The sequence below is a fragment of the Diabrotica undecimpunctata genome, chromosome 9 (assembly GCF_040954645.1).
Source record: "Diabrotica undecimpunctata isolate CICGRU chromosome 9, icDiaUnde3, whole genome shotgun sequence".
Lineage (NCBI taxonomy): Eukaryota > Metazoa > Arthropoda > Insecta > Coleoptera > Chrysomelidae > Diabrotica > Diabrotica undecimpunctata.
Window position 1 is genome coordinate 100556640 of NC_092811.1, and position 13842 is coordinate 100570481.

Genomic DNA, 13842 nt, shown 5'->3' on the forward strand with positions numbered 1-13842 from the left:
CGAAGACCTAGAGCAAGCCTACAGGAGATGTCCCAGAAATGACATTAAGATTGTATTAGGTGACATGAATGCAAGAATAGGACCAGAGCGAGTTTCCATGCCCACGACAGGAAAGCATAGTGTGGACTGTGGGCCAATTTACCTGGCGCCCCTGATATAACTTCGGATTTTTTTTTGTTTTGTGGACTGCACGACCATCTCCACTGTTTTGTCTAGCCGCGAGCCATCCCCAGACTGTCACTGTATAGTACTTTTCTTTCCAGGTGTACGTTTGATTTATATGTGGTACATTTTGAAACTTTTTTTTTATATAGATTCGGTTTTGTACGCCCCACCCACAAGTTTAGTAAAGCAAACTAGGTGCTATTGTGTAAAATGTGTATAATTGAAATATCTAGCTAAAAATGAATATGATTTCTATAATCAAAAGGTCTTACCTTTTAGCTGGAAATACCAGGTAGGTAAATCAAGGTCAAATATTTTTTTTTGTATTACGACAATTAAGAGAAGAAAATGATTGATTTGATTTTTCTTTTGTATTCAATTGTGATTAGACAGACTCTGGAAATCATGAAATTTTTATTTTTTCACAAAATTATTGGGTATCTGATGTGTGCGGTTTATATTAAAAAATAGGTGTGATCTTCAAGGGTTGCGTATATCGCTGAATATTAAATACAACTTCTTGGTTGAGGAATCTACATCAATGGTACAGACCTAGTATAACTTAGGTCTTTCGAAAGGTCCTGGAAAAAGTTCAAATTATGCTGTTGTACTCGAACAATGCGTTTGGAATTATTATATTGAATAAGTAAAAAAGTAAAACGTAATTTATGATTTTATTTTATTTTAAATCATATCCACATCTGTAAGTCTAAAAATACAAAAATGGTGTTCTTACAAAACAAATTTTCGGTTACAAAAATTCAACTGGAGGCTTTTGACTTCTGTCTTTTTAAAGTCTTTTCCTTGGCTTGTTCATACAAAGGCATAAGTTTGCCTTCTTTCGCCAAAATTTTCAGTATCTCTACAATTAGGGGCAAATAGTTGTGTTTCCGTCTGATATTTTCTATTTGATAGTGATGCCTCTTGTTGTCTTCTTCGGCTATAAGAAGACGTAACCTCGTTATTTCCGCCTGTTGGGTGTCCGTTTCCATTCCTGAAGATTCGCTTTGTTTCTGAAGTTCCTCTATTTGTTTTTCATACATCATTTTTCTATCTGAGACGATAGCCATAAGATTGAAATGGATCTCACCTTCACTATACCTAAAATGATATTAAATATTTTAAAATAAAAAAAAGTTATTATGGCAATTTTCGAAAAATATCAAGACTTATCAACATATCTTCCATTAAAAGCACTCTTGTTGCTAATATATATAATACTTAGGCATATTATGTTTGAGTATAGGATTTCTGTATGAAAAATAAGAAAATATAATATATAATATCTGTAAGACAAAAGTAACATTTTTTTTCGTTATTCTCATCATATCTGTTCTGACTGATGTCTTTGCATATTTCGATACCAGCCTTTTATTGTGTAACAATTACACCAAGTTTCCTGCTGTTCTTCAAAATTTTTTCTGTCGTTTACGCACACTAGTCTATAAGATAAATAGTTCCTCCCTTCTAGACATGCCATGGCTCATTTATAAATCATAGTAATTACATGAGAAATATACAGACGTATTGATTTTGCATTTAAAAATTTTAACTACCATACTAACTACTAGAAATATGAATACCTTCTTCGGAGATCAGTCAACTACTACAATAACAGTGAGAGGATGTCCTCAAGGAGGCGTATTATTACCTCTATTGTATTGTGATTGTTAGAGGTGGACGCTATCTTAGCAAAGCTCAAAAAAGGTTTTCGTGTTCAAGATTCTGGAAATTTTAACGATGTGGAAGTTCTCATTCCGAGAATTCCGATGATACCAACCGATATGCCATTAGAATTTAATATCCGATTCGTCTTAGATTCGCCACGACTATAAACAAATCACAACGTTAATCCTGTTTGTTATATTGTTTAATAGATATTTCTTATTCATGGAAAGAAAGTTATGTTGTTAGTATATTTAAAAATGGTCAGAAAGACAACATTGAAAATTATTGTAGCATTTGTATACAATCTGCAATCCCTAAGCTCTTCAACTGTCTTATATCAAAGCAACTTTCTTGATACTGTAAAGGCTTGATATCTCAATTACAACATGGTTTTCATAGCAAAAAATCCACTGCAACAAACTTGGTTTGCTATCAATCTGATATATCAAATGGAAGACTGTAAATAGGTAGATGCAACATACACAGATTTTTCCAAAGCATTTGATCGTGTAGATCACCAAATACTTTCAGGCAAATTAATTAATGTATGTTTCATGTCAATTTTGTTGAATGGATTAAAAATTCTACATCTGGTAGAAGTCAAAGAGTCAAGATAGGTTGTCATCTGTCTGACAATACCTCAGTAACATCTGGAGTTCCTCAAGGAGGCCACACTTCTCCACTTATTTTTAATATATTCCTTAAAGACATCACTTTCTGTTTCCTAAATAGCAAATGTCTAATATTGGCAGATGACTTGAAATTTACAAAGTTGTAGTTAACCTAAAAGATCAAGCCTTGTTGCAAGATAATTTAGACTGAATACAAAATTGGTGCAATCAGAACAAACTCCACTTGAATTTAAAAAAATTTTGTTTTATAAGTTTTTCTCGTAAAGTCAATAGAATTGAAACAAGCTATACTATTAATAATCAGCCTCTGAATTATGTTTCTTTCAATGAGAAGCTTACTTTCTGTAACCACATAAACACTATTTCAATAAAGGCATCTACACTTCTCGGTTTCATTACTAGGAATTGCATGTATTTCTCCATTAAATTCAGTAAGATTAGTGTATTGTTGCTTATTTAGAACTATTTTGGAATACTGTTCAGTTATTTGGTCACCTTATTTTCAGAACATTATTGATACCATAAAAAGAATCCAGCATAAATTTTTTAACAACAATTATCTTTACCCTTACTCAAAAACCGTCATAACATGTCAGGAGCTACATTTATATATAAGATCATACATGGATTTATTGATTGTCCAAACCTGTTAAGCCAGATTAACTTTAATGTTCCCCATCAAGATCTGTGTTACCAAAATTTTTCATTATTCCTCAGTACAGCCTATGGTATTCACTACCCATTGGATAGATACAAGGGGATAATAAATGTTCTTGATTTTGATATTTATAACCTTAACTCAGATAAAAAGATCTCTTGCTTTGTGATATGTATATTGGTATTGCTGAATTTTGTTCTTGTTATATTATGTTTGTTTCTTTAGTATGTAAAATTTTTAGTCTCATTTTTTAAACTTTTTGATATTATTTTTATTTTATAAGTAATTTCAAGTTTTTAATCCTAACTGTGATATTGTATATTGTAATTTAAACTGCTAATGGGGTTATCACATGTATTAAATAAATAAAAAATAAATAAATACTATTAATTATACATAAACTTTACTTACAAACAAATTCAGTACTATTGATGAGATTTACTACTCTGTTTAACACACTTTAAAAATAATAACTGTTTATGCTTAAAAATTACTCTTACCTTTGTATTCGTTTTTCTATAATAGGTCTGACAATATCCGTCCATTCAGCTTCTGCCGGTATAGCTCCTAAATCTATAGGCCCTTGCTTCAAACCGTCTAGTTCATATAATCTACCGTCGATAGGTACATAGCTTACAAAATGAAATGCATCATCATTCTTATTTGCCATTGTCGGATCAAATTCAAACAATTGCTGTCTCGCAAATGAATTATGAACGGTCCTAATCACGGGCGAATTACTAATAGTTAAACCTAAAGAAAAAAACAGGTTATATAAAAAATAATATTAATCCTTTCACGAACAACACTTTCATTACCATCGAAGTTGTGGGACAAAGCTTTCCTTTTTGGAGACCCACATTTTGAAAGGTTCAATCTTACTTCTATCAAGTTTTTGAGAGTCCATATTTCAGCTGTATAGCAATGGGAAAAATAAGGGAATTAACCTACCTAAGCTTAGTCTTCCTTGTTATTGTTAGGTCTTTCCATATTTTAATTAATTTAGCTGTTGTGGTTCAGGTCATTGCTAGTCTATGCTTAATTTCTGAGGAGAAGTTTCCATTGTTGGTTATCATAGAGCCCAAGTATATAATCTGTCTACAACTTTGAAATTTGCCACTTGGCCTATGTTATTTATACTGGTGTTCTCAACTTTTGCACATCTGCGATACCTTCCTGATTTGTTATGGTTTGGCTGCTACTGTCTTTGATGATCTGTGCAAGAGATTTGAATTCTTTAGATAGATATTTTACTTTGGAGTACAATTCTCTGAATTCTTGTCATCTACATGTTTTCAAGTTGTATACAAAGGTTTTTGATGTGATTATTTTTGTCTCTTCTGCATAGAAATACCTTTACTGTTTTTCAACTTTTAAAATCATCTTAAAATCCACTTCAATAGTATGGCTTTGAGTAACACGTCTAGATTTACAATGACAAAACTCTTCGATTTCAGAAATGTGCCCGTAAAAGTGTTAAATATTACATCAATTAAATTAAATTAAAAGTTGCAATAAAGTCTGATCATCTTTTGAGTGACATTCAATAAATTAATAAAAAATACAATTCTGATAATGGCAATTTCACTGCTCTTGCCTTATAAGGATTGTGCAGAGTTTTAGAATATTCTTTATATAAATTGCAAACATTTATGTTAATCAATTTGATAATTTTTAAAATTTAAATATTTTAAAAATAATAAATTACTTAAATATTCTATTTAATGTTTTTTCCATTTCATGTTTATTATTTTTTGTTTCATATTCATTCAAAGGATGACTTGACTTAATTGCATAATAGTTAAATTAAATTTTAAAAATCACCTTTCATGTTGGCGTCAAAACCCTGACAAAAGTCTTTTAATTCATTAAGTGTATGTCCTAACTTTAAATCATTGTGACGACAATTCAACAGAACACTGAGAATAGCTTGAGTGGCACAAGCATTCTCTATTACTTGTTTTGCAAAGAATATTTTTTCTAATCGGCTATCTTGTACTAGAGAACCAGATGGATCGTCGTCTTTTGTCCATTTAAATAAAAATATTAATCCATGAATTGGCCTACAAAAAATATATCATACAAATAACATAATATTTAGTAAAAATTTGACATTTGTGAAATAATTTCTCATTGTTAGTGAATCATATTTGCTGTCCTACAAAACATATTTAAAAAAAATGTAACCAATTGGGCAGAACAGGTGCATTTTGGCCTGGCACATCATACAGAGCATCCCAACATGATTAAGCCACAAAAGAATGATGAAATTCTAGTTTAAATTGTAAAAAATAGTGTTAGATGATCTTTTACATGACATTTTGAATTATCTTCGCACTGGAACTTAACTATTGGTAGTGATTGTTTAAATCACAATTTAATCAATATTGTTTAAAATTTTCCATTACAACTGTGAAGAAAAATATTTTCAGGCAGTTGGAATGGTCACAGTAGTGAATTTCAATGGGCACCTTAGTAGTGGAGTTGGATGCATTGTGTAGTTCATGAAATGTATGGTATATTATATACCTATAAGCTGTGTCAATGTCTTATACATTTTATGAACTTTTTTCAATTTTTTTACATTTGTTCACTTTTTGTATGTTTCCGTAGACATAAACATGAAAATTTCGTATTTTTCCTATTTTTCAGGCCAAGTCCACCAAAAATTCGCATTTTTAGGGACCATTACTAATGTAAACAAATACTGTAAAGTTCTATTAGAAATAATAATAATCAGATAGACTTTAAGTAAAATTTAGAGCTTGGCATTGATCATGTTTAACCATGGACCAGTGACCATGTATTGTGTATTTGAGGCAGTCATTTTCAAAATACAAAGTTTGAAATTAAACTTTGTTTATATAAAAAAAAACGATACGAAATAACAGAAAACAGGTATAATACCAGAAAATATTTTAAAATAGTCAGCTGGTTAAAACTAACTCCATCAAGTCTAACAAGATGGGTAACTAATAGCAGATGGGTAGAACTTTTAAATATAAACAATTCACTATATTGGTTAGAAGTAGATTAGAATAGCTAAGTATCTTACTTACTTTAAATTTTCGAATAGGTCGCTATCGAGCCCCCACAGCTCTTCCACTTGTACACCTTTGCATCCTATAAAACAAGAATATGAGATTTATTATAATTCTTCGAAATTCAGTATTTACCAAATTCCCTAATTAGTTCTGAAAAAACACCAGGATCACTTTCAATGAGACACCAGTTTCCAGCACTTTCGGCCATACCTAAATTTGAGTTTAAAAGCTAAAAAGGTAAAAAGCGTTAATTTGTTATACCTTCAATACTACCTAACCTCAAATTCATAATTTAGAAAAAAAAAAATTAAAAAGTAATCAAATTTGACAGCTGAAGCTGGCCTTGTACGTAGCTGTAATTACGGCTGATCATATTATAGCAGCCTACAATTCTGGAATAGAAGAGGAAGAGACATATTTCGACTCGTCCAACGAAGACTGTACTAACTCAATTTTTGGCGTTTTTGAGTTACACCCCCGAAGAAGTAGATTACCGTGATATCTTTCAACGAATAAAGTTCTAAGTTAATTTGATCATGTTTAGGCAACCAATTTTGCACTTCAATATTGTACTAACTTGTATATCTATACATTTTCCGACGAAAACTATCCTATCTTAAGTTAGTATAGTCTTCCTCGGCATTCCGAACGGAAGCGCCGTTGTCTCGTGAGTTAATACAGTTTTCGCGTTTTGAGATTAAGTAAAGTACGCCGGTGGTACGCCTACATGACCAACGGTGTTTACGTATAAAAGTTGTACAGTCTATAAATTGCTATCAAAAATAATACGTTTGAATAGAGGGTACATTTTTATAAATTTAAGTAAGTATCCAGGATGTATTCGGGGAGTCAATTCATGGTAAATTTAGTAAGGACAACTAACAAGCGAGAAACAGATTCTCGACAGACGCATTGTTCAAGAGGTCAGTATATTTTTAATATGTATAGAAACATGAATTATTTATACCGTTTTTAGAAACAATTTGTGATAACCCGGACCTAAATACGACTAAAGAAGTTATATCTACTAATATCGAAGCATCTATAGGTTTGTTTTAATTTAAACAAATAAAGATTTATAATGTAACATGCATCGTCTTTTGTTTTCAGAAACAGAACGAACGAATACAGTTAACGAATATTTTGAAGTTGATACTGAAGACCCTTTTCATGCAAACTCAGATAGTGACCCAGATTACTTACCTTCAGAAGATGATAATAAAAAAATTTCATATGATGATACGAAGGAAAGTGAGGAACACATAAGTAAGTGTAAAAAGAACAGGAAAACTAATACTAGAATTAAAGTGTGTAGAAAACGAGAAAAGAAAGAAGAAGAATGGATTGATGTAAAATCTAAAACTGGTCTAGATCGTGGGTTGGAACATACAAATCGACAGGGAAAACTGGTTAAGGCAAGAAAAATAGGCGAACCTTGCCAACAAACATGCAGATTTAAGTGTAACACAAAAATGAATCAAGAAATGAGACAGAAGATTTTTAAAGACTTTTGGAACTTTAATATCTTCAAGAACAAGATCATCAAGGCAATGGGACTTTATTGTACAGCATGTGACACAGATAGAGAAAAAACAAAGTACTATTTCTGCTGGTGTACACTCTCGTAGGAATTTTTCTCGGCAATATCATTTTCAGCTCGGCGGTGAACAAAACCAAATTTGTAAAAATATGTTTTTAAGAACTCTTGGTATTTCACAAACATGGGTAAATACAGCATTTACTAAAAGAAAGGAAACTGGAGTTTTACAATCAGATCAACGTGGAAAACATAAAGTTCGACCACATAGACTTACTCCAGATATTGCAGAAAGATTACTTTGATAAGAATGGCCAAAACTGTGGGAAAAGTATATAATGTAACAGAAATGTCACAAGAAGACTTCCTAGATTTCAAAAGCCTTGTTGGCAACAAAAATTGGAAAACTGACAATGGAAAAGGAATGATCAAAATCAGTCAAATAAAGGAAATCAGTACTTCATATAACACACCAAATGTTATTTTTTTAAGTATGATTTAAGTTCCGAATCTATCAGGTGTGATCTAACAAAAGCAAAAAGGGGACGTCCATCTCGTATTGATCAATTTCCATCTAAAGTATACACAAATCTTTTGCCAATAGATAAGAAGAAGTTAACTGGCTTATTATGGCTTTGTGATACTGGAAAAATTCCTACTATGTATCATGGATTCTATAGAAGTCTACATTCTGATACATCAGAAAAGTATGAAATCACTGCTAGCAGTGACGACGAAGAACTGCAATAACGTTTGTTTATAATATTTTGTAATTTAACTTCGATGTAGACTTTAATTATAAATACAATTTCACAGAACGATGGTATGTATTATTTATATTCCCGATTTTTTTCCAGCGAATACTGTACTAACTCATTCAAAATCCAGATAAAGAAACAAAATTGACAAGTTTAAAAGAACAAATGGAACAATACTGTAAACACAATGGATAAATATAAAAAGAATTTAATAAATAAGAACCCCTGATTTTTTGCGCTAATCAAGACTTTATCTTGCTTTATTCGAAAACTTCAAAAAATGAGTTAGTACAGTCTTCGCTGGATGAGTCGATTTAGAGTTAGAGCAATGAAAGAGCTAGGAATACCAAATCAGTTGGTAAATTTAAGAAAACTAACTCTTAAAAAAGTTGAATGTAGAGTACGAAATCAGGGGGAACTGTCTGAACTGTGCCAGGGAGACCCTCTATCCTATAGCTCTAGAAAAAGTAATACGTACGTATATCACAAATCACAACCATTGGTTCAATATATAATAAATCAGCGCAAATCCTTGCCTATGCTAATGATATCAATATTGTTGGGAGAACAGGAAACGCTGTACGAGAGGCGTATATAGCAGTAAAAGAATCAGCTACAAAAATGAGTTTAATAATAAACACACAAAAAACGAAGTATATGAAAATAAGCACGCAACCACAAATCCTACGGCCACTTGTTATAGAAAACAACTTCATCGAAGCAGTGAACGAATTTGTATACCTGGGAGCGCTCCTTAACACTGAAAATAATACTACCGCAGAGATAAACCACAGAATTTGCACGGCCAACAGATGCTATTTTGGGCCCAATCTACTCCTTAAATCCACACTATTATATCAAGAAATACAAAAATAAAACTCTATAAAACAATAATACGCACAGTCCCAACATATGGTTCAGAGACCTGGACTCTAACAAAAAGTAATGAAAACATGTTAGGATGTTTCGAAAGAAAAGTACTAAGGCGAGTCTATGGAGCAATGAATGACAATGGAGTGTGGAGAAGACGATACAACTTCGAACTTTGTACAATATACCATAATATATATGTAGAAATGGCCCAGCTAGATAACCGCTCCTTGATACACTCATTGGCAGAGAAGAAAAGAAAGGTCCAGAACAAGGTTCCTTGATAATATCGATGAAGACATGAGAAATATGGGAATACGTGCTTGGCGGAGGAAGGCAATGGATAGAGACGACTGGAGAGAAATTCTTGAGTGGGCTAGGACCCACGCAGGGTTGTAAAGCCAGAATGATGAATGCTTCCTTTACCTGGTCCTCCGTCCTCCTCAATATTTATTTCTTCATTTGCCGTGACCTCTGGTGTTGGTGGTTCATCATTGTCACCTTTAGCAAATAGAGATCGAAAGTAGTCTGCCCATGGTTCATTCTGAATGCGTTTCGTTTTTATTAGTTCGTTTATCTCTTTACTTTGTGCCTTGATCATTCCCCATATTTCTTTCTGTGTTCCGTAGAAGTCGTGTTCTATCTGTTTTGAGAAGCTCTGCTAGTGTTCCCTCTTGAAAAACTCGTATAAGACTATATAGAACACTGATGGTCCCAAGACCCTAACCAAACCAAAACAGACGAATCGTCCCTATCGATTTTTGAAAGAAAGGTACTATGCAAAAAATTTTGTGGGGGGGTGGAGGAGATATTACCACAATAATCAAGCGAAATTGTCTGCGATGGGTAGGACATGTAGCCCGAGCCTCGGAATCGAACATGGTAAGGACATAGTGCGGAACGAGTGTGAAAATGATATATATTGGTACGTAGGTATAAGCCAAGATAGAAATATTGAGAAATGCAATTAGGGAGGGATAAAAGTAAAGAGAGTATAATAATAATGACAATGATGTGTACTGAACATTTTAGCACTCATTTCCAGATTGAAGGATATAAAAATACACGCTACACTAATAATTTTAATCATAATGTTCAAAACTACTTAACAAAGTTGAATAGTTTTGAAAAAATCCTTTATAAAATCTCTTATTCCAATATCCTACTCAAATTTCACTTTTATGTATAGATAGCTGCATATTGCGAAGGTATACTTCGGAATGTAAATAATTTTAACTGGTAAAGTTGAATATGAGGTTATCAACTCATTTAATGATAAATATATCTTTATCACCTCTAAAGAGGTTAAACGATTGGGCTTGGAAAATTTTTTGACATCAATATTCCCCTTCCACACGATCGTCTGCGCATACATCACTTTTATCATCCAATGTTTATTATTGCTAATTTCACTTTATGTATATGTATATAAAAGGAGTACAGACAGAATCCAACAACCAGCCGGTTGACGGTTTAAACGTAAGCAGTCGTTCAAAGTTTTTTGGTTTAAGTTAGTTTAAAAGAAGGAGCAACATGGCACACAGAGACACAGCTACTAACCAATTACTTAATTACAAGAAAAAGACTCAAGGGGTAAGTTATTTGTAAACATTCTCTACTTATTATATTGTCCAACTGGACTTTCATTACATGGATAGATTAAAATAGATAATTGAATTGACAAAGTTCAAAACTGGAAGACAATATATCTCAAATTTGTTTATTTTCCCATAAAGTTATCATATTATTTTTTATTCTTAATTACCTAGTTTTATTTTATTTATTAATCTTTTTATCATAAATTGTAAGAGATTTCATATTCTCTTATTTAATTCTGTGCAAATGGTTTTTGAAATATGATAAAATACAAGATAGTTCTTTAACTTTCCATCACTCACAAATTTAATCAACTGCTTATTTGAATCTTTTCCCAAAATTGTTGTTAAGGACCTTATAAAAAAATATAGAGGCATGTAGTTTCTTAGTGTTATCATGTCTTAGTCCATCTGTTTATCTGTCTGCAATTCATGTAACTCTTAAAAGATAAGGTCTGGGGTCTTGTAACTTAGTACTTAGGGTTCCCTTGTATCTATTTTGAGTTTTGTTGTATCTGTTTATTTACTAAAAATGTTGGTTATCACAATCTCCTGAACTTTCTTTGAATTCTATTCTATAGTGTTAAAATTCATTTAACATTTGTTGAATGTCCTGCTTGAAAGCATTAAAGATACTCCAGTAACATTTATAAGCTTATTCCTGAATATCAAGAGAACCACTACTGGACTGTGATAACAGTAATTAGTGTTGTGGTAGGGAATATCAAATAAATCATTATTTCTAAATGGTGTGGAAAGAAAAGTCTACTCACAATTTTTTATGTTTTATATTTTGTTATGTTCATGCAACTGGTTTTTGAAATTTACAATTTATACTCAATCATGAGGCCTATGAAACTAAGAAAATATTACAGTATCAGGGGCATATTACCTTAATGTTTTATTTAGTTTAGCCAACATAAAATCCTTTGTCAACCAGTTATCTATTTTTAAAAGGAGGGACAGATTAAAATTAAAATAACCACTATATATTTTAAAAAAGGATTTTTTGCCAAAGTCCAATTGTAGTGTGCTGGCAAAAATCTTATCTTAATATATTCCATTAGAGATTTTAAATCAAAATAGCTTAAGAAGAGATGGGCAACAAATGTTTCCAGATAACACTTTAAAAAGAAATATATCAGACTTTATTCTTTGATATTCAAGAGTAAGAAAATTGAAATGCCTTAGGATCTCATTACAAGAATAAGTGTGAATATGCCTATTCATTTTATAAGCTATAAACTTCAAGTGTGTGCCAAACCTTTTAAATCTTATTGATATGAACTTGGGAATATGGGATCATACACTGGACATATACTACAAATTTGAGCAAACCAAAGCACTCTGCCTATGCTGTTTTTGCCAGGTTAACTGACTGGTCTTTAGAGTTCCATTAAACCAAACCAAGCATTTGAGGAGTTTTACAAGTAATGGAGTAGACACTGTTAATAAAAAGAAACCAGTGAATCAAAAAATACTTTGAAATCTCTTACAAAACTTTAATGTTGTAAGGGATTACACAACCTTTGTATTTAATGGTGTGCTGTAAAAATAGTAATAAAAAACTACTGAAACTCTAGATAATATAATAAATGTAATACAGTTATACTACTTGGTACTCAGACTCATTATATTGACTTCTAACCAATTCTGTAGAGCTACAATATCCTTATTTAAACTAATACAATCATCAACATTGTTTATTCTTGCATATAAAGGTTATCTGTGAAGAAATTTGCAAAATAGAAAATCTGAACCAATGCCATTTATAAAGATATTGAAAATCAATGGTCCAAGGTGAGATCCCTGAGGAATACCAGGTCAAGTTGAAATGTTATTATAAATAGCATTTATTTGACTGCCATTATCTGTTGAATTATAATTATTTCTGGAATATCAACAGGTTAGTAACAGTAGAACTACCAGCTGTAAAACAGTGCTGTAGATCAATGATAATATTTTTATAGGGCCATGAAAAGGAATCTTGTTTTTTTAAATATTAGTGATGTATTGTGTTAAGAAAAAAGAGAATCGTAAAATATTCCATCTAAAAGATGTCATTGTGAAATTTTGGGTGTTTTTTTAAATAGGATCAATGGTCATTTATCTGTAACATTTAAAAAGGATGTTGATGCCACAAAAATTAACTTCCTAAACCTCAAGAGCATGATAAGTATGTTTATGTTTAAAAATATGGGATCAATAATTTAACTAAAAACAGCCAAAAATTAACCAAAAACCACATTAAGGTGTTTTCTCTAAATAATGTTTTTAGTAGAAAATGATTTTGTGTTTATTTTTAATTGTATTTAATTGAATATCTATACCTAAAACATAACATTGAGAAAAAAAAATATTTCAACTAATAATCAAAGAAAATTAAAGCAATGACAGATAAAGAGGAATATTTTTTATTTGTGATAATTCCCTGCAATAATGACATTCACAGTGTATATTTATTAGTGTTATATTTAGAACTATTGTCATATTGTCACACTCTCCAAAGTGCAGTGTCACTATCAAAATTAAAATTGGCGTAATATTGCTACTCTAAATACAGAATATTCAAAGGCTTTGCACTATTTGCATATAATTGAAAAGGTCAAGGCGTTTAAAATTAAATATATTCATCACATAGACTATCCACTATTGATTTATTAGTTAATACAATGTTGAGCCAGAATATTCTAAAAACATTGCAAAATATATAATAAGCCATGTTCATCTTTAGTCTTGACATGATATCCCATCTCTTCCTATTCCGCCACACTTAGCGACATGTTACTCTCGAGCGAACTTGAATCGGTGTAAACAAAAACAGTTTAAGTCATGAAAACCATTTTTGCGGAAAACTGGAAAAAACTGTATAACTCTGTTTTAGTTATTTAAATAAATACCAAAAAATTTGGGAG

The 13842-nt window shown here is 31.4% G+C and overlaps 2 protein-coding genes across 2 annotated transcripts in view; one reads left to right on the top strand and one right to left on the bottom strand.

Annotated features, from left to right (window-relative positions):
* Positions 1-825: 825 nt before the first annotated feature.
* Positions 826-6471, bottom strand: Uch-L5 (ubiquitin carboxy-terminal hydrolase L5). Its single transcript, XM_072543172.1, has 5 exons — positions 6300-6471; positions 6183-6246; positions 4948-5186; positions 3624-3876; positions 826-1266 (listed from the first exon to the last, which is right to left on the bottom strand). The coding sequence occupies exons 1-5, from the start codon at positions 6373-6375 to the stop codon at positions 927-929; spliced, it is 972 nt and encodes a 323-aa protein (XP_072399273.1). The 5' UTR covers positions 6376-6471; the 3' UTR covers positions 826-926.
* Positions 6472-10743: 4272 nt separating this feature from the next.
* Cat (Catalase) overlaps positions 10744-13842 on the top strand; it is a 61639-nt gene continuing 58540 nt past the window's right edge. Inside the window, exon 1 of the mRNA XM_072543900.1 lies at positions 10744-10925. Coding sequence (XP_072400001.1) covers positions 10866-10925 — 60 coding nt within the window. The 5' untranslated portion in view covers positions 10744-10865. The remainder of the gene's footprint in view (positions 10926-13842) is intronic.

Excerpts from the sequence above, each read along its gene's own strand:
- Uch-L5 (XM_072543172.1), bottom strand. The coding sequence starts at position 6,375 with ATGGCCGAAAGTGCTGGAAACTGGTGTCTCATTGAAAGTGATCCTGGT. Across the intron at positions 3,877-4,947 it reads TTTTGACGCCAACATGAAAG|GTTTAACTATTAGTAATTCG; the intron begins GTGATTTTTAAA and ends TTTTTTCTTTAG. Across the intron at positions 1,267-3,623 it reads ATAGAAAAACGAATACAAAG|GTATAGTGAAGGTGAGATCC; the intron begins GTAAGAGTAATT and ends ATATCATTTTAG.